This window comes from Serinus canaria, chromosome 1 (genome assembly GCF_022539315.1).
Source record: "Serinus canaria isolate serCan28SL12 chromosome 1, serCan2020, whole genome shotgun sequence".
NCBI lineage: Eukaryota > Metazoa > Chordata > Aves > Passeriformes > Fringillidae > Serinus > Serinus canaria.
The window spans coordinates 52,425,704-52,446,844 of NC_066313.1; the positions used below are offsets into that span (position 1 = coordinate 52,425,704).

The window sequence follows — 21,141 nt, forward strand, 5'->3', positions numbered from 1 at the left end:
CCTGACCAGAGCCGCGAGGCCGCTCCGCGATTGGGCGGTGTCCGCCCGCCCTCCGCGTCACGTGCGCTCGCACCGCCCGCTCTGCGCCCCCCCACCCCTCTCCCAGTCACTCAGCAACGGCGCGCGCGCGCGCCAGCGGCCCCCCCCCCCTTCCCCCTCCCCGCCCGTTTTCCCCCCCGCGCGCTCGTCACGGAGCGCGTCCCGCTTCCCTCCGCCCCTCGCGCGAGCCGCCGCCGGGAGCCGCCGGAGCCGCCTCGCAGGAGCCGCCGGGAGCCGCCATGGCCGAGAACGCCGCCGCCACCGGCCTGGAGAGCCATCGCATCAAGAGCTTCAAGAACAAGGGCCGCGACGCGGAGGTGCGTATGGGGCCGGCGGGGCCCCCGCCGGGCCCGGCCTCCGCCGGCGGCCGCCAGAGGAGGGGCCGGGCCGGGCTGGGCCGCGCTCGCGGCGGGAGGAGGCGGCGGGGGGAACGCCTGAGGGGGGCTTTTTTCTTCGCAGTCATGCGGGCGGGCGCGGCCGGCGGGGGGCGGAGGCGGCGGCGGGGGAAGGGTTGGCGCGGCCGGGCCGCCCGCGGGCCCCTCCGTCGCCTGCCCGGCTCGCCGGGGCCCGGGCAGGGCCGGCGGGATGCGGCACCTTCTCCTCCCGCGGCGCTCCCCGCTCCCGCCCCGGCGGCCTCGCCGTCTTGCCGCCTTCCCCGTGTCCGGGGCTCGGATGGGGCCTCGGACAATGGTGCCGGCCGCCTTTTGTGCCGCCCCCCGGGGCGGTGGCGGCCTTTCCGCCGGGGCTTGGGGCTGCCCTGCCCTCGCCCCGCGGTGCCGCTGCCGTTCACGGAGGCCTGTGCTGGTGCCGGGGACCGCTCCCACGCTCTGGTGAGCCTGGTTATAGTGTGCTGTGCTGGCCCGTTTTGTTCCTTGTCCTGCCGTGTATCAGCCCCTTTTTTCTTTTCAGTTGCTATATTTTATTTTAAAATGCTGGCAGGCACATCAGTAATGGTTTGCTGGGCCTCTGCGTCTAAATAGGGAAGGAGTGCGGTGCTCGGTAAGGCTAATGGGGTAGTAGTTTGCTCCCCCGAATTTGAGAGTTTCAGGGTTATTGGGAGTTTATTATTCCCCATAGATGTTCCAGAGGTCTTCGAATCTGCGCGTCATTATCGGACACATCTTCAGTTCTACTCGCAATTGAAAGAGGAAATCCCAAATCTCGTGTTTAAGTTTCTGTAATAGGAAAGGAAGGGGGAGGGAGCTCTGAAATCAGGCTAGGATTGAAATCGGCTTAGGATTCGCTAGAGTGAAAACCTAAATATGTGTCAGATTACTTTGACTTCACCTGAGGGTGTTTTCCATGCTTCTGTCGATTTTATCACTTAACTTTTGTAATCAGTAGACTGGAATTTTAGTCCTCTGAAAGCACATTTTGTATTTTAGCAGAATTTACACTTCTGCTGCTGTTGTTTGGGTGAGGACAATTTTATGCAGGTCAGGTTTAGCAGCAGCAGTGTCTTTAAGATGACATTCACAGTGTAAAGTAATCTTTAATTTTTATTTAAGTCTGCAACAGTGAATCTTTCTTACAGAAATTCTTGCATGTAAAGAATATGATAACTTCAACACTTCTGGCTAACATTAGTAAATGTTAGAAAGTAACTAAAAATTGCCCATCCTTCTGTTTAGCAGTTGCTTCTCAGGGTAAGGAGGGGGCGTGGTGCATTTCTTTTTCCCCTTCTCATCCAGTGAGGCTCTCCCTGCTGCTCCTCATTCATTTTGTCCTTGTCTCATCTCTCCGTATTGGTTACCAGCTTTGTTGCTGCTTTCTCAGTCACTGGCCTGAATCCATCAGAGCTCTAAACAGGGAAAGGTTAGGTATGTTCATGCCTAGTGTGAACTGATCTGTCATCCACGCTTGCTTATATTATAGCGTGCCCAAGACTAGGGGACTTGAATGTCTGCCTCCATGGGGAGGAATGAGGGAATGGACCGCCTCAGCTTTGCCGAGATTACTTCTGCCAGACCAGCTAAGGTGGATTAGCTCTCATTTCCCTCTGAAGGGGAGTAATTATTTTGGAGCAGTGTATTTGCTCTTATGGAGAAGCATATCCCTAGGGTTGTCTTCCAGTGTGATGATTGATTTCCTTTCTGTGGCTGAGCCTAAGACTGGTGCAGAGCTCCAGTAATGGTAACATAGTTAAAGCTGTCATATCTGCTTTTGAAAAGGGTTAAAATCTAGGTAACATATTTTTTTGCACTAACAAGTAGATAAAATGCAGAGGTATTTTAAAGTTGTATACCTGTGGAAATATGCTAAAATGTTATTTAGGTTCATTTAAAGAACTTTTAAAGATTGGAAATGTTTCAGTGTCTTTCAAAACAGCTTATTTAATGTCTGAGATTTTCTACTAAACCTCCTTTTTGACTCTTTTCTGATCCGGGTATTTAAAAGTTCATGTTAGAAATACCCTTCTGGAGTAAACTTTATCTAACTTAAGCCTCTAAAAGTAAAACAATGTAAATTAAGTTTAGAGTGGAGAATAAATGAGCACAGCAGAGCTATATAATTGCCATTAGTTACTGTGCCTCTCTTGAGGACCTGGTACACAGACTGACCTGCTGATTGCACAGATTGTCTCTATGTAGTGAAAGTTATTGGCTCTTCACAAAGTGTTTGTTTTCTAAATCAAATAAACCTAATTCCCAACTGTCAGCGATTAAATACACTTGGTTTGCTCCCTGTACTGCAATAAAGAGTTTGACATAGAGAACCTGCCTCCAATATTCTGTGCTCAGCTTTGGAAATCAGGAGGCATCGGTGCTTTCATTGGCATTGATCTACATCTTCTCATTTTGTCAAATTCCACCAAAGAGAAATTAATCATTTAGAATGGTGTCATACTAAATCATGGTCTGATATCTAGATTATATCCTCTGGATAATTTAAAATATTCAAAGCTGTACAGTCTCAGCTTCAGTTTACAAACAGTGGCACTTGACTCACCTTCTGCCTGGAAACAGTCATTGCCTTTGAACACATCAGGTTTGAACACATTCTTTAGTAATCTTCCTTTGACTGCTATTAAATACTTGAGAGTTACTATTGATTCCCTCTGGGTACAGACTCTTCTAGCAGACCAAAATACTTACTCCTTTAATTTGTACTTAACTCATATTTTATTACTGGGTTTGCTGGGGCATATAATTGTCTTTGCTTTTTCCTAATGCAACTTTAAGGGAAACAAAAGATGAGTGTGATTTTCTAAGAGCAGAGGAATAGCTCTGTTGATCAGAAATCAGAGGTTCTGAATCTTTGACCTGTACAGGTTCATACTCCTTTTTCTAGTTTCAAGTTTGGGTGAAAGTTCCATACCTCTTTGTTGTCTTCCTCTTTTAGGGAGGTAAAGTTGTTGATGCTGAACTGGAATTTTGATTTTAGGGTATTAATATTAAAAAAAATTAGCCTTTAAAAGGGATAATAGCAGTATCAAATGCCACAAATTAAGTGTTCTTCACTTAATATGAGTTTCTGTTCTTTCTTTAATTAGTGAGATTTTTCTATTTTTATAGGTACTGACATGTGATTAGCAGCAGACAAGGTTAACCTCAACCTGCAGAGCTGATCAATAAGGAGCCAAGACACTCATGGCTTCATCTGGACAAACAGCTGCCAGTTCTCTCCTCACTGTCTTCTGAATTCTGTGTTCTCCTGAGATGTGAAAGAGGTTTTTGAATTGTTACACATAAAATGAGAAGGCTTTCCTGTGTTGATTATGGACATGAGTCTTAAGTCTCAGTGATGTTTTTTTCCCTAAATATCCAGCACTAATTATTCCAGTACAGTTAAGTCTTCTCAGGACAAAATTAAACAGTTGCAATCACTTAATTTGTGGCACTCATTGTAACTGTGTTTATTTGTGTGTATTGATATCTGAGCTAGCCTAGCTTTTAGAAAACCTAATTTGAACCTTCTGATTTTTGCAGTTCTTCAGCTTCATTCTTTGCTTAGTAAAATCCTTCCTAGCATTATTTATTCCTTCAATGTTTTGGATTAGAAGTGTTGCTTTTTCTTTATTACAGTAGCAGGCACCCATTTGTTGACTCACAATTCTGATGTTTTAGGGTGATGGATCAAACAATCAGCCCATTTCTTTCTGTCAGGATTAGTCAGCATCCCTGACTAAAACTGAGGAAAAAGTCTTGATGAGCAGAGGTGTTATAATTTGTAGGAGTGTCTGCATGACTTGCTGGTGTTTTTTGTGTGTGATATAATGAGATTGTGTGGTCATGAAATTAGCGAAGTGCATACTAAATTGAAACTGTGCTCTCATTTTAAAGAAAACCAAGGAGAGAAAAAAACCCAAAACCTAGAAGGGAGTTAGTGTGTTACAAATTGAATAATTAACTTTATGTAAAAACACTTCAATGACTGCGATTAAAATTTCCTTTTTGTATACTTGTCATACCCCTTGTCATAAGTCAAAAGAAGATAAGTCCTTGAGCTTTTGTTGGTTAGGCTGTAAGGTTATCCTTCTGAGATTTGCCAAGGGCCATTTACCAGAAGGAAATGTAGCCACTGTGTCATCTCTCACCTATTCCTGCTCTTATTTGATTTTTAGTTTCTGAAGTCCTGGTCACTGATGGTTTTTTCCCAGTTACAGGCAGTTGTGTGATCTTTAAGTCTGTATCACCTTTGGGCTCAGGAACTTTGAAGGATACATTTTTATTCTGTGCCTTCAGCATTCTCACCCCACATGAAGCAGAGAAAGAAAGTGGGTTTAGCCCAGATCTCCGTCATCAGCTCTGGCAGATTCAGTGTATTTACTGCTCCTGCGTTGCTAACAGCAAGGATCTAGTTTTTGAGGATGCTTGAATTCAGCCCCATTTTTCTATCATGCCACCATCAATTTTTTGTGAGCACAGGAATGTTGTTCTGGGGAGGCCAAATAGGTGCAGTCTCTGGGCATCTGGGAAGAGGTACAGGTTGGCTTAAAGCCATGTTCCTGTCAAATGTCAGAGGCTTTTTGCAGTGGAGGCTCCCTACCTGCACAGTGTTAGCGAATGAGTGGACATGATGTTGCCAGCTCATTTCTGGGCGCTGTTCTGTGCACTAAGTAGAGTTTTTGCTGTCTCCCCATATTCTACTCCAAGGCTTCATGAAACAAATAAGCATTGTAGCAGTCCCAGAAATTTTGTTACTCCCAGCTACTTTGTACCAATGCAGTTTCTTTCAAAATTTCACAGTACGGATTGGTCACCTCTCTGCATTTCATTTGGACTCAGGAAAGGATACCAGTAGGGAGTCGGGATTTAACAGCTGGTTTAGGTGGGTTTAAGGTGCTGTGGACCTGGTGTAAGGTTCACTGGCTTGTGGAGTCTCAGTAGGTAAAGTGAAAACACAGGTGTCAGGTAACTTTCTGTTGGGAACTAGATGTAATACAAGTTTCAGTACTCTCATGCGGAGTTTTTTAAACTCCAGCTCCTTCTTTATTACCCTTTAAACCCAATATATATACTCTTGGGGGAACAAAAGTGTACATGTTTGTACCTTGGAAAGAATTACATGGGTAGGAAGTAAGGTACAGATGTGAAAGCCTCTTTGGTTGCTATTGCTGCAGAATTTTCCAGGCTTTAGTCTGCAAGTAAATAGTTCAACACTGTGAAATGTTTGTGGCTCTAAGTCCATTTCGATGTACTGTGCAGTGTTTTCTGTGAGGTTCAAAATCAGTTGAATGCATTGCATTTTAAAAGATTTAAATACACAGATACATTAGGAAATCGTTGTTTCTTTCCAAAATACCTGTGGAGAATGCAATTCGGAGATGGTATCGTGTGATGAACATAATCTTCATAAGCTGATTGGGATCTGTGCTTGCTGTATTGAGGCCCAATTATTGCTGTTTGCTGTTGTGATACACCAAGCCTCTGGTAATCTTCCAGTAATTACAGAATTTGTTTTTCTTCATTTTTGTGTATTTCTAACTCTATAGCAGTGGCACTGGTATCTCTAAAGCTTCTTTTATGAAAGGATTGGGTTTTAATTTGTAGAATATTGAAGTCTGGTCACAGCTGGTAGCAGTGTAACAGTCAGAGTAGTTTTAAAGGGCTCTTTAACTACTTTTTACTTAAGTTCTTTGAGGCTTTTATAATTGTACCGTTCCAGGACATATCTAAGCAGGATGTTTTGTGCTTTAAAACGCCGTTATGTGCAAAGACAGCAATTAGGAAGAATCAGCAGCTACAAGTTACTGATCAGATTTGTATTTGTTGTGGGATTAAAGTGGAATGAGGCATCTAATTTATAACAGGCTAGAGGAGGCAGTGAACTAGTAGATAATGGGTTGTGTCATCAAGTGGTAAAGACAAATTATCAACTGACCTGATTTGAAAAAGAAATCAAAAAACCTGTATTTTTTCCAATAATAGAGTCTGTCATTTGTTTCCAAAATACCTGCTGTGGGAAACTCTGATACTGAATTGACATTCCTGCTTACCTAATATAATAGCAGAAACTGGGCTTTGTGTTCCATTTCACAGAATTTGATGTGGGTTGTCAAAAGCACTGGTATCTTCCAAAAAATTAGTCCTGCATCAGAACTGTCTGTGCCTTGGAGTGAACTAGTTGCAAAGCTCTTCATGTTTCTTTAATTTTCTGCTCCCTTAGCTTCCTGAGCCAGCCCTTCACATCTGGAGAAGACCAGTGGTGGCTCAAAGAGGTCAGTGTGAAGGGGAGAAGGTATATCTTGTCTAGTGGTATTTAACTGTTGGATTGTTATCCCTTCACAATCAGATTAACACCATTAAATCTGCTGGGGAGGCTCCTTGGCTCACCTGATGCTTGTCTCCCTTCTCATGCTAAGCAAATGTTGCAGTCAGCTTTGAACTTGATTCTGTGTGTATTTAAAAGTACAGCAAGTACAAAATAGGAATATATAATGTACTAGTGTCTGCAGAACAGGAGACAAATTTGTATCTTCTTCATTCAAACACCTGCTAGTGAATTACTCATTTCCCTCATACTCTGTCATGTCTCATCAGCTGAGGACCTCTTCTTGGGCATTTTTAACCTTTGTCATTGTCAGATTCAGTAACAGGTGGACTTTGGAGGTGGTGATAGAGTAAGTGATTTGCAAAATCCATTTGGAGAAACAGCTTCCTTTCAAGACTTGTAAGCCTTGATGGAGATGTGTTTTACTGAGTGTTCAAGCCCCACTGCAAACTTGCTGGTGTGGAACATAGAACTCATCTGTGTGAGAAGAAGGTGGTCAGTCACACAGGGTACTAGCGTGGCGTGTGCCCAGGTTTCCAGAGGTGCACTAGGGGATTCCTGGCCAGGTACAGTGTCAGATTTCAGGTTTGCAGTTCTTGGAGTGCCAGTCCTTGCCTTTTCTTAGTCAGCTACAGTGTAAGTCAGAAGGTTGATGAAATTCTGCAAGAGTTGTTGTGTCTTGCTGAGGTAACTGAAGTCACCGCTAACCAGCAGATACTCTTTGCATGCAGCTTTTTGGCATCAGGGCCTCTCGCTTCTTTTCATGCGCATGTAATGTTAGGTGCAAAGTCAGTGGTAGTGATTTCTCTGCAATAAAAATCTGACTTTCAGCCGGATACAGAAGGCTTTCCACATCAGGAGAGGGTGCTGAAATGAGAGCTCTGCTGTGATTCATCAGGATCCTTTTAACCACTGTTTGCCAGGTGTGCAAGAATCTGTAGTGTTCATAGCACTGATCAAACAGCACTGAGGAGCAACCTTCCGGACAAGGAGAGGAACACTGACGTGTGCAATCAGTGTGACAGCATTTTTTTTTTTTTTTTTTTTTTTGGAAGGATGTATAAATTGGAATTTTAAGAAACAGAAGGAATCCTCAAGGAGAGCAGTACGATGCCCAAAATATTCAAGTAATGTAAGCACACTGATTCTATGTTTCTGTCACATTAAAACGTGAGGTAGAAGCATCTAGAATTTAGGATACTGAAATGATTAAATCAAAAGGGCAGCTGACAAAGTTCATAAGAAAGTGGAATGTTGCTAGAGTGTATTTTCTAATACCTAATGCTCCATCTTCTTCCTTCGTTGTCATCTGGGTTTGTTGTTTGCATCTTGAGCAGAATGATCTCTTCATAGATTTAATTAGGCAGCTAGCACGTTTAATCTTTTTTTTGCCTTTTGATTATATCTTTCAAAAAAATGGCAAAGAAAATCTGATTTCATTTGAGCCATGTAATATTATACCAGAAAAGTCTGCTGTGGATGAATATAGAATAGCTCTCTAGGGACTTGATTTATTGAATTTTTTTCATGGCACCCTGTGAATGCATGCAAATTGCAATTATTTTCCCATTTTATAGATGGAATAACAAAACTTTTTTCCCCACTTCACAGGGAGGTGTTTATAAATATATCATGGATTCATAGAATGATCATCACAGATACTTTGGTATTACAGTTGAAGACTGTTTAAGTATCTAAAAAGGGAGTGTCCTTATTCAAACACAGATTACACAAGAAGGTATCTGGCAAGTATTTAGCCTTGTATGTTTTCTTTTTTTTTTCTTTTCTTCTTCTTTCTAAGGGAAACTAATATAAATATTTGGCACGCCTAAGAATCTCTGGTCTTCTGGTGTTTGCCCCAGAAATCTGTGAAGCCTTTCTGACCAAACACTTAATTTTGTAATTAATTTCTTGAAAGTGGTCTTCTACAATTTCATATGAGTTTTCACATTTGAAAGTATTTAAATCTTTGTTGATCCGAAGATCAAAATTGTAGTCAGTTGTTTGCACCTAGTTACCATGAAAGGTCCTAATTTTGCTTTGCTGCTCTGATGTCCTGTACACATGTGAATATGGTATTTTTTCTGTGAAATATGGCATTAGGTGGTAGGTTTGGTTTCTGGTAACATCTATTAGTAAAAAAGATGAAACTGTACCTGAGTTGGTCTCCTAGACTCTTCTTCAGACTCTTCTAGTCTTCTGGACTGTGGAAAGGGAAAGGGCTTCCTTGTCTTTTGTGGAAGCAGTCAGGTTTTTCCACCTGACTAGGTCTGCTGCTTTCCCTGCTCAAAAGGGATGGGAGGGATCCTTGCTTAGAAACTTTAGGAGAGGATAGAAGGGGTGTCATGTCTTAGGCAAGACCAAAGAGTTGTGTAGAAATTTCATTTGTTCTCCCTCAAGGACAGGTTAAGCTTTTCTTTGCAGGAAACTCTAAAGCATTTACTATACTGCTCATGCAATATAGCGAAACAACTAATTGCCTTTTTTAGAAGTTTGTGTACTGGCAAAAGCAGATTGCTGTAACATAAAAGTACCAAATCTCAAATCCTTGTGCCTATTTAATGTGTCAAGAAGCCTTGATCTTTTAACTTTCAAAAGTATGAATAGGAATCACTTGTAATTAGACTATCTTGATTTCCACTATTCTTGGTGCTTATTTGGTGTATTACAGTATTCAGATAAGGCAGAGCTGGCGTCTTTGTGAAATTCAGTATGCCCTTCTCTTTCCAAAAGATACAAAAGGAGAAGAAAAACTCAATGCAGGTATCCATCAGTTTCTTTTGGCTGCAGCATAAATGACCAAACACTGCAGTTAAGTTTTTCAAGGTAGACCTTGTGTCAAAATGGAGATGGCAAGTGACCACATTGCCACAACTTTGTGTGACATTCTGTGGAGAGGTTCCTTGCTCACCTAGGACCACCAGTCAAAAATAGTACTTGGAACTAGTTGGTGATCCTTTCTGCCTACCTGTTGGTTTGTGCAGACCAGCTGTTGCACAGTGGTGAGTTTATTTTGGGATGCTATTGAATTACCTGGAAACTTGATTTTGCCTTCAGGTGGAGCCCAAATGGGTGCATTGTGGTCTGGTCTGATGTCAGTAAAAGTGTGATTAACACTATTAAGATCTACATCTGAATGGAAGTCCTGTAAAACTTTTGACAGGATATAATGTCCTTGATTCACACAACCGTAGTAACTGGAAATGGACTAGATTTTGTATTCCTTCCTTGAGTTTTGATGTTGAATAGAGAATTCCAGCTCTTTTATTCTATGTCAAACGAGGAGATAACCTGTTCATTGTATTCCAGTATTGGTGCAATTTGTGTTGAATGCAGCCAACTTGCTTCGAGTCTAGTCTCCTGAGGGTTGCTTGATAGGTTTGTGCTTGTAAACTGGATAATTGGTAAATGGGAATGAAAACAGGAGCGCTCACTTCTCGCTTCTTTGCTGGTAGTAACTCAGTATGGAGGTTGGACAGTTGGAGAGAGGATATCAGGACCTTGAAAAGAGGTCCTTACAAAAGAACTGATAAAAATAAACATAGCAATTGCTTTTCTGCTAAGATCTTTTGGAGCAGTAGAAGCAGACAATGTGGATGGGCAGCTCTGTCTGCTTCCACAAGGCTTTCAGGTGGGTCAGCATCATGAGCGGTAATAATTAATTGGAGGTTGGTGGCTTTCCATATTGGCATGAAAATCTGACTTCAGTGAGTCATTACCCTCCACTAAGTAAAAGAGTTAAAGTAGATCTCTCATTTTGCTGAGACTAACCGTGCTCAGATACTTGAATTATCTTGCCACAGACTAGTTAACAGAAGGCAGCTGGGCTTAATTTCAGGGGCCCCAAACTGGGGATAAAAAAAAAGTGTGGCATCTCCTACTGCAAAAGAACTAGTTTTCTTTTAGTGGCTGTCCTGGGTTGACTGTATGATGTTTTTATCTCCAGTCGTCTTGTTCTGTTTATGCTGAATAATAAGTTTTGCACCTTTAAGACTTTTTCCAGAGAGTGAAGGGAGCTGAGAAGAAGCGCGCAGTTGGTTTTCAGACACTGCACTCACTCCTCCACATTCCTGCTCCTGGATTGTGTTGTCTGCGGATGGACAGACAGTAGGACAGAGCTCTCCTTTGCTTTTAGTTAGTTTAGCTAGCTGAGGCAAAGAAGTTCCCTGTGTTTTTTTTCCTGTTTCCCTTTTCTTTGGACCTGTTTAAACCTGCTCTGGACTGAACACCCAGAAGAGCACCGGCAGCTCACACCTGTGAACCACCAGGCCGGGCCTGGGCTGTGGCATTTCCAGCGCTGGAGGGACTGATAACAGACTGAGTGAGCTGGGCTGCAACCCGGGGAGGAGACTTTCTGTGTTTGTTATCTCTTTTGGAGCAGCAAGGGGTTTTATTGTTTAATATTGTTTAGGTTTTATTGTTTAATAAACAGGTTTTTTTCACTTTTCTCCAAGGAGGTATTTTCTCCCCGACCTACTGGGGGGAGGGGCCGATTGAATCTGCTTTCCTGGAGGAGCCCCTTTGGGGGTTCTCTCCCAAATTTGCCCTGAACCAGGACAGTGGCCTTTATTAACCCTGAGGAACATAGATCCCAGACAAATCATGGCATAAGGTACAAGTAGCATAAACACTGCACTCTGCTCATTATGTACCTAGTACTGTGTTAAATGTTACAAGCCAAAAGGAAGATTTAAAATATTATGGTCCTGCAGCGCACAGGGAATCTCAACTAAGTTTTAATACCTTCTGCAAAATAATAGAATGTTTACCTAAAAGAAGAGCAAATACCTTTTAGGTCAAATAGTAATCAAATGAAATAAAACTGTCTTGGAGTATCAGACCAAGGTACAGACACATTTTAAGTTTGTTTGGCTGCTTTGTACTATGGAATCCATGCCCCCTGCCTGCATTTTTAACTGGGTCAGTATAATTTAATGTGGAGCTATGATAACAAAGCCAGAAGTGAAGTTGTTCTGACTTTGTAGTCTATACAACTGGGGGGGAAAAAAAAATCCCTTTTTTTTCTTAGAAGGACAATTTGGAACTTTATATAGGAGCACTTGGTAATTAGGCAAGTCTTAAAATTAGGCTTGGGGAAGAAGAGTCACTCGTTGGGGGAGAAAAGATGGGTAATAATCCGTGATGCTGGTGGGTAAGGGAATAAACCTAGCTAGAAGGGTTAATTTGGACTAGACATTTGGTTTACTTTGGCATGGATGTCAGATCTTTTTGTATGTCCAAAAGAACTAGATGGAATTGGTGTACCGAGCATCATTGTTTTTAATTCCTCCAATTGCGATTAAGTAGTTGCATTCAGATCATCATGATCCAGTCCCAGAATTCTTCTTTTCTGTATTGTGAGATACTTGAAATTCTTGGAGTAAGAGATATACAATTTGAAGGTGTGATCAGGTAGAACAGCAGCGTCACCTCCTGTCAGTGTTCTTAGTCTTTGTTTTTATCTGAAGCCAGCTGTTAATCAGAACAAGTAGAATATCATCAGTTTAAGCCTCAACTTTACATGTACTAATTATATACCTTTGCAAATTGGGAATATTTAGCTTCTGATGTTAACCAAGGCTAGGCAGCTGACAATCTTAATCATCTTATCAATTGTATACAAACAAGCATTTTGATGAGGTTTGTTCATGCCCCAAATCAGCCTGGCTCCTGAGGCTTTTGCATTTTCATGTGCATTGTGGTATTTTGTACTTTTGAAGAGGTATCAGGGAAGGAATAGGGAAAAAAGGCCAGTAAAGCAATTTCTAGGGAAGATTGGTGTTTACTTCATCTATACAAACATCACCTTTTATTGTCTTGCATGCACACCTATGTAGTGAAATATAAAAAATTGTACTCAAGGATATGCTCACATGCAAGAGGGATGGAATTAGCTACATCCAATCCAGCTTTTGGAAGTGGGCCAGATTTTTCTTTCAGTTAAGCAGGTAGAAGTAGTCTAGAACTGACTTGCAAATGCTAAGCTCGTTGGGCTCCCTGTATGTTTAATCAAGCTGCTTTACTAACCCAGCTATGTGTTCAAGGTAGCTCTTTCCTCTAAGCATGGAACTTCTGATTTTCTGAGACTTGTTTCTGTAATGTTGAAAGACAAAAGCAGGAATAAAGAATTTAATGATGTTTGTAGATTCAGAGAAATGAGAATTGGTCAGTGAATTTGTTCTCTCAATTTAATAGCTGAATTTTCAAAGGAACTAAATGCACATCTTAATAAAGTTCCTGGAAACATAACTTGTGTATCCACAGGATAGCCAAAGCTGACATTGGGCTGTGGTGTTCATCTTGATGCCTTGTGAGGCTACCTGAAACAGAGGCTAGACAGTGTTAAAGGAATAAAGTAGGGATTTATTAAAAGGCCTTTAAAGAATACACCTTGGGCAGTGCAAGAGCCTGGCTGTGGCTCCACCCAAGGTGGATGCTGGGTCACGAGTTTTCACACATTTATAAGTTTTGGCCCATTTACATATTGGGGTTAATGGTCCAATTACAGCTCAAGAGTCTGAAGTCCCATCCTCCCAGATTGCTCTCCTCAGTTCACTGTTGTTTACACTTTTTGGGTCTGAAGCTGCAATGGTGTCCTTGGTTCTCAGGCTGGATAAGGATTGTTTTGTCTGATGAAACTGTGAAGAGAACCTGCTAACACTTTATATGAAGTTCAGAGTTCTACACTAGTGCAGTACAGAACATGAAAAATATGAAAGTTAAAACTTAAGGCATGAGTCTTGTCAAGATGATGCTGGCTTTCCTGCTGCCATGGGCTAGCTCGAGGCTGATATTGCTTGCTGGCCTGCAGAAGAGTGGGGATAGGCAGCTCTCCGGTTATGAGGCAGCTGGCAGTATTGACATACTGCCTGGGTAAAAACATCTGCTTCCTCCCTCTTAATTTCTGAGGGTTTGTGGACTTGCTTGCTCAAGTTGTAATGGAAGGGGTCTAAATGTGTTGATTAAAAGTTGACCTGCTGAGGTATCCCACTTAATGAGGTGGATGCTCAAGATGAGCACCGAACTGTGCTCCCTATGTTGTTGTTACAATGGTAGATAGATTTTTAGTTGTAGATGCTGCTTATGCTTTAATCTTTCTTCTGACACAATTGGTATAGCTAAGAGTAGTTAAAATTGTTAAAATTCATACCACTTACTGTTGCACCATTTGATTATTTTTTCTGTGCAGCAAATCTACATTATTAAGCACTCTGTACATGAAACTTAATTTTTAATTTTGTTTAAGGATTCTGTATCCCAGCATACAGCTAGTCAGAAGATCAGGTCATTACATTTAATTTTGTATCACCCACGTATGTAAATAGTTTTGGTTTGCTGATTTGTACTATAACTGGGAATGAAGTAATCTTACCAAGTGTCCGGAATTCTGTAATTCCAAAAGTGATATACTTAAGGGACTTCAAAGTGTTTATAGTCAATTAAGATTGATTTTTAGATATGAAGTAGAAACTTAAAATTAACAGAAACCCTAAGACTAGTTTTTGTATTTAATTGTGGATGAGATTGAATTGCTTAAAGTAGTAACATTGTTTTAAAACATTATATCATAAATGGATGACTATTCTGACTGCTTTGTCTAAGGTGTGATTTTTATCCTTTTGGATTAGTTTTGGGGTTTTTTTTTCCCCCATGCAACCTTGTATAACTATAGTAGTAATTGGGCTTTTGTCCCTTCCCCATTCTGGTATAACACTTTATGTATTTGCTACAGAGGATTTTGAAAAATGTAATCTTGTTCTTATGCACAAGTACAGCTGATTGGTTTTGGGGTTCCCTGAAATTTTTTTTTTTTTTTTTTTTTTAATCTACAGAAGGTATATGGGTTGTCTTTTCAAGTAGTATAATGTATTATGCAGTTACATAGTTGTATGTTAAACAAAGGCTCAAAAAGCTTGTGGGACTTAGCTCCGTAGAATCTCAGTGTTATTCAATACTTGAAAGTAATCCTTTTTTTTTTTCCAGAGAGGTCTGTATGGCTCATGGTAGGGCACCAAGTGGCAGTGTGATAAGAATGGTATTGGCTCTTAAACACATTATGAGCACGTACATCCTGTGCACCCTCATATGCAAGTTTCACAAATGGTACTTGTGCAGTGTGTGTGGTTCGGTAAAAGGCTTCCAAATATTTGAAAACTAATTCTTTGAATTGCTGGTGGTATAGCTTATGCTGATAATTCAGAATTTCAGAGGCCATTGCTTTTTGATATCAAGAGTTTGATGCAGTTTTGTGTTCTGTCATAAAACAAGTATCAACTGAAAAATAAGGAAGACATTTCCCTTCGCCTCAGGTGGCTGAAACTGAACTTTTGAGTTTCTTGTCATCTTTTTGAGAGAGATGCCACCCTTGTTGAGAGATCTGAAACACTGATCTGATGAGTACAACTATATCCTGTGTTCTTTCTGCCTATTGAGTGTGTCAAAGGCAGTTTTACAGGGACCGTGGCATTCTTTTCCTCTTTTTTTTCCTCAAGGTCTAGTGTGTCTTAAATCTCTTGTCATTTGTCAGCTTGGCATTTTTGTGTTTTGTATCACAGTGAAACAAAGTTCCCTTGCAGCCCTTAACACAGCAACCCTAATGTGTGCAGTGATTTTCTTCTTTGGCATATGAAATTAATTTCCAATTTGAGGGAACTAGGAATTATTTTTCCTTCAAGTGGAAGGTGATAAGGAGTGATTCTTCATAGGTAACTGTGTCTGACTTTGGAAGAATAGTCAGAAATTCAGGGTAGAAGTGAAACACTGATTTATCCAACAACATGTAGCAGATTTTTGGGGGTTTTTTTAATGCTTTATTTTATAAAATAACAAAATGCTGAGGAATTTAAAATTAGAAATACTGCTCAGCATCTACTTTGGACTTGTAACAAGACATAGAGTACTTGGTGCATTACTGTGGTCATGTCAGCCTGTCAAACATACTGGTAAATAATTGTTCCTTACATATGGTGAACTGGGGAGAAGAAATCTCTTGTTACAAAAGCCTTATGAACTTAAGTCTGCCTTGAGTCATGTATAACAACTGAGATGTAATGTAGCACAGCTTGTTAAGTGTTGTGTTCTTGTTTCTTAATGCTGACTGGCAGTTACTCATTTTTACTGCTTGCCCTTAGTACACAGTGCATTAATACCTTGTGTTTAGGAGCGTCATCATGGTTCAGATGCTGCAGCTGTCATCATTTTGTGATTTGTAAGATTTTGCCTGTGCTGTGTTTTCCCTGTCTGAGATTTGGAGACTGTTATTTTTTTATCCAGTGAAACAGTTCAGCCTTAGCTTGAGGGTTAGTGTTGAGATGTCCTGTTTCAGTGTTCCATGAAGTTACTTGTTTGAGCACATTATGTTGGGATGTGATCATAGTCAGAAGCTGTGGATGTCAAACCCAGAATTAGATCCATTGGTAACCTCTTGCTAGGCTTCAGCTGGTATGGTATCTATGACTTCAGCAGATGTCCTCCCAGCCTGGAACCTGGGAGTGAATCCTGGATTAAGTGGCAGAATAATTTCATCTCTCTGTTTTATCTGTCCTGTATTAGCTGGGGAAAATGTTTAGCCTTTCTACTAGAGTATAAATCCCTTGTAAATACGCATCAGTCCCTACATGCTGGGTCTTGTAGGTTGTGTAAAAGAGTGTTATTCTGCTTACAGTGGTAATGATTCCTTGAAAGGAGACTAGCAGTGGTACTTAAGACTGCTTCTTTTATATGCTATTGCATAATAATATTTGTGTCTCTTCTGAGGCTGTAGTCAGGTGCTGATGACCTGCTGTATTTCTAAAATGGTTCATCTGAAACACAAGCTTTAAATACTTTCAAGAAATGGCACATCAGGACAAAAAATTATCTGAATCATTTAGGTCTGTTTTTTGGGGAGTAAAATCTGGGCTTTGTCAATCTTCCTGTCCTATCCTGTCCCACTCTCCTCACCTCACCTGACCAGATAATATTGGAAATTGTGCCTTTTGGTCTGCAAGTTTTAAAATAAAGCTTCCAAAAGTCCAGCAAGAGTATGCAGAATATGGTCCTATATGTGTACCTGCACTTCTTGTTAATTGGATTAAGCTGAAATATATTTTAGGTCTTTCAAGGCAAGGATGATTAAATTGTGGACATTCAGAGTCTTACCATAGAGCAGTCTGTCACTAGTGTATCAGCTCCAATGGTAAAGAGGAGAAAATCAAGCTGGGCAACAGTCTGGAGAAATCCCCAGTCAGAAGCATGAATAAAATTAGGTAATCAAGCTGATGTGAAGTGCATTCATGTGTTTTTCATGTTTGTCTGTAATTGCCATGATTGACAAGTGTGAATTAAGTGGAATCCATGGGATTAAACACATTGATATGCAGTGGTCATGTCATGTGTCAGGGGCACAAAGTGTCGGGTTAGAAGTAGTGTCAGCAGACTTCAAGCAAGGAGCGCTTATCATGATCCAGCCAGGGCAACCAAGTTTAACTGCCAGAATGCGCCACAGGTTCTTTGGGGACTTCAGTCCCTGTGCTTGTAGGAGGCCTCTAGCCCCAACATTGTATCACTGATTCTTGGTGATCTTGATGACCCTGACAAACTGATTTTTTTTTTTTTTTTAAGATGCTGTGCCAGTGGGAGAGCCCTGGGAGCACCCTTAGTTTAGTGGGGGGCACTAAACTGTTTAGTAACAGTTGTTGGTTCCATGGAGTTAAAACTGATATCCCAGTTATCAACCTGTACTGCCGTTAAAAGGAGGAAGGTAAAAAGAAAAAGTACCAGAGCTGCTTTAAAGAGAAAATACTCATAGTAAGTTTAAACTGAAATACAAAAGAACAGCTAAAACACTAAAACCCAGGTAATACAGAGACTGCCTAAAGAGTATTAGAGCTCAAAAAATCTGTGGTACTGGACAGCAAAAATGTCTGCAGAGGTGATAACTTTTTTTATTAATCTTTCTGAAGAGTGGTAGCTCTGTAAATGAGGAAAAGATGGGAGATTTTTGTACATGAAATGTGAAAACTATGTGTAGTGAAATATTTTGTGAATCAATTTGATAAAAAAGGAGAAAGAGTAAAAAAATATTGAGACAGATTTGTAATAGGGTAGGATCAGACAGGCTGAAGTTATGTGGAAGCATGAAACAAAGATAAAACCCTAATGGAAAATCTGAGTGACTTATTTGCCCTTAAAAAGAAGCTTGGAGTCTTCCCAATAGAGACTTTATGGATGGCTGACTCTTGAGTAAATGTCTGTAGTCAAAATATTGTTAGAGAAGATTTTAGAGTAAATTGATGAAATGAGTAGTAATGTCTTGCCTGGGACTGCTGTGTATTTGGGTTTTTTCTAAACCAGAAATATCAAACTGCTGAACTGCTGAGCACAGCATATAGTGTTCCTTAAATCTGCCCTGCTTCCAAAGGAGTGGTAGGTGATAAATGCTATCATTGCCTGCTAAAGAACTTCAGATTTAGTCTAGTTTTTCTGTTCAGTATAAGTGTTCTAGAATATTCTTGCATAGATAAATGAGTAAATTGTACATAGGGAGCAAATCTAAAAGTGAATTGTGCCTTGCATCACTTAAATCACTGAGACTTCAAATTTTGCACGTACAGTATTGGATTTTGGAGAGGAACATTCTAGTGGACAGTTGAGTTCACTGATTATGATAGGGTACACCTCAAAATTAAAGATAAGTGGAATAAAAGGTGAGATTTTAGGGGAAGGTGGGATGGTGTTGCTAGTGAAAAGGTCAGTAAAGAGTTTTGGTGTCTAGAACACAATGATCAAGAAAAGGTGACTTTACATTGTTTAGTTACATTCTTTATTGAAATGCACAGTTACAGAATCATAGAATGACATGAGTGGAAAGGAGCCTTGGAGATCCAGTTCCAACTCTCCCACCATGGGCAAGGATACCTTCCACAGGACCAGCTTGTTCAAAGCCTCATCCCGCTTGGTCTGGAACAATTCCAGGGTTGGAACATTCACAACTTTTCTGGGAAGCCTGTGCCACTGCCTTACCACCTCACAGTAAAGAATTTCTCCTAATCTCTAGTCTAAACATGCCCTCTTTCAGTTGAAAGCCATTCCCCCTTGTCCTATCACTCCATGCTCTGGTAAAAAGTCCCTTTCCAGCTCTCTTGTATCTCCCTTTAGTACTGGGAGGCAGCTGTCACAGGGAAGAAGTGTTGTAAAACTTCAGGTTATATGGTGTCCTTAAATTTGACACAGTTATTAAGATTATTCAAATATAAAGTTCTAATAAAACAAGAAATTTGAATGACTGGTCTTGCTAGTTGCATATGATGACTTCTTGGGTTCTTTGTTCAGACAAATGAAACTATGCAGTGCCCTCCCATTCCCCAGCTATCCAGTCCCTATCATACTGAGCTGTTGCAGCAGGCTCAGATGGTCACAAGTATCAAATGGTTTACCAAAATGATGAGAGTGGGAAATAACATGCAGTTCTGGTGGATGCTGTAGTGCTGGCGTCCTCTTACAGTAATGAGGACTTATTTTGTTTAAAGTAGTAGAGTTCAACCCTGTAGATGCAAAAGGAGAAGTTTGTCCATGTTTACATGAGTGAGCTGGTTAATCAAGCAGTAGGCAGGGAGACAAGCCTTTCTTACTCTCAAGTGAGCCCAGGGTAATTAATTGCATGGAGAATTTGATGAATTTCATAATGGAGATGAGATAGCTTCAGGGAGACCTCACTGCAGCCTTCTAGTACCTTAAAGGGGCTTACAGAAAAGGCGGGAGAGAGGGTGTCTATATGGCAGATAGCGAGAGGACAAGGGACAGTGTTTTTAAACTGAGAGTAGGTTTAGATTAGGTGTCAGGAAGAAATTCTTTACTGGGGGAGTGGCGAGGCACAGGTTGTCCAGAGAAATTGCCGGTGCCCCATCCCTCGCAGTGTTCAAGGCCAGGCTGTATGGGGCTCTGAGCAATCTGGTCTAGTGAACAGCACCCCTGCCCATGGCACTGCTGTGCAAACTGGCTGAGAACAGTGAAGCTGTTGTAGCTGTCCTGTATATATTCATGGTGTGAAATCCACTCATTTTTTCTAATTCTGTTTCATCTTTAGCATGTTTGGTGTTTTCTTAGGAGGCTAATGGGGAGTGCTGGTGTTACTGTTTATTGCTGGTCTTCACTGGTAATTTTTTTGCTCAGGGAGTTATTTGCCCTAACTCAAAAGGAACATGATAGTAGCAGTGAAGGTCAGTAGCAAGGATAGGACACAGAAAGTATTTTAAAAGGCTAATTTTAGTTAGTGTGGGTGATCTTGCTGGACTGCCAGCAGTCATCCGGTCCTGTTCTCCTTTGAATTGCGTTCTGATGGTAGATGTCTTTTGCACTGATAGTTGAATGAACTCAAGGAGATTGCCTTCAGTAGGTTAAAGTTATTTTTCAATCTTCTGGTCTCTTCTAAGAGGTGCAGCAGCATTGTCAGGAATGCATTCTGAGTGTCCAGTGTCTTTAAGGAGCTGAGATGCTTGTGGGCTGGTTTTCCTTTGCAGTGTTTTGGCTACAGATCCTAAGGAGACTCAGTACCACTGTACTAATTTGTTTCCTTTTCCTGCAAGCCTGAATGGTCCTGTTGCATAGAGCTCAGTCATGACTGATTTTGGCCAGAGAACTGGTATAGGTTATGTGTTTAGGTTGTAATTGTGATTATATGGGAATATGAGATTGTCTGATATGAGAATATGAGAACCTGGATTTACTGCTGCCTATGGTCTGCCCATATAAAACCTGGAGAGTCATTTCAGTGAAAACACCTGGAAAATCATTCTAGTGAAACTCCATGGGGAAGTTGATATTTTGTACCTTTGGGATGCTTGTGGTTTATGACAAAGCTACCTGTAAGGTGTATGATTAAAAAAAAAAAAGAGAACAAACCAACCAAACAAAAAAAGCCCAACCAAAGCAAAACATCACAAAAAACATGTGCATCCTACTAGAAAAGATTGAGTTATAAATTATGCACAGTTTTTTATGTCTTTTAATGAATAACTGTGCTTTTTTTTTTTTAACCTAGAAACAGCTGATTCCAAAATGGAATACTACTTTCTTGACATACTCTATTTTTTTTTTAACAGACTATGAGAAGACACAGAAATGAAGTTACAATTGAATTGCGGAAGGTGAGTCTGCTTTTCTTTATCAACTGTGTTACTTTGCTAAAAGTGCTCTGGTGTCTTAAATAAATATTTTTCCATAAGCTGTGCTTTATAGCCCCAAACTTACATAGAAAAGGTGTAAATTTCTTAAATACTAACTGTGGATTCTAATTTATTTTTCTTCTCCAATTTGTGAAGCTCAGTACAACAGAACAGTACTGCTTTACTCCAGTGTATCACTTGGAAATAATCCATATTCAGTTTCTCTACCAATTATTACAGTGGA

The 21,141-nt window shown here is 40.8% G+C and overlaps 1 protein-coding gene across 1 annotated transcript in view; it reads left to right on the forward strand.

Moving 5' to 3' along the window:
* Positions 1–202: 202 nt before the first annotated feature.
* Positions 203–21,141, forward strand: part of KPNA3 (karyopherin subunit alpha 3) — a 48,329-nt gene continuing 27,390 nt past the window's right edge. The window contains exons 1-2 of the mRNA XM_030234454.2: positions 203–356; positions 20,835–20,879. Coding sequence (XP_030090314.1) covers positions 279–356; positions 20,835–20,879 — 123 coding nt within the window. The 5' untranslated portion in view covers positions 203–278. The remainder of the gene's footprint in view (positions 357–20,834; positions 20,880–21,141) is intronic.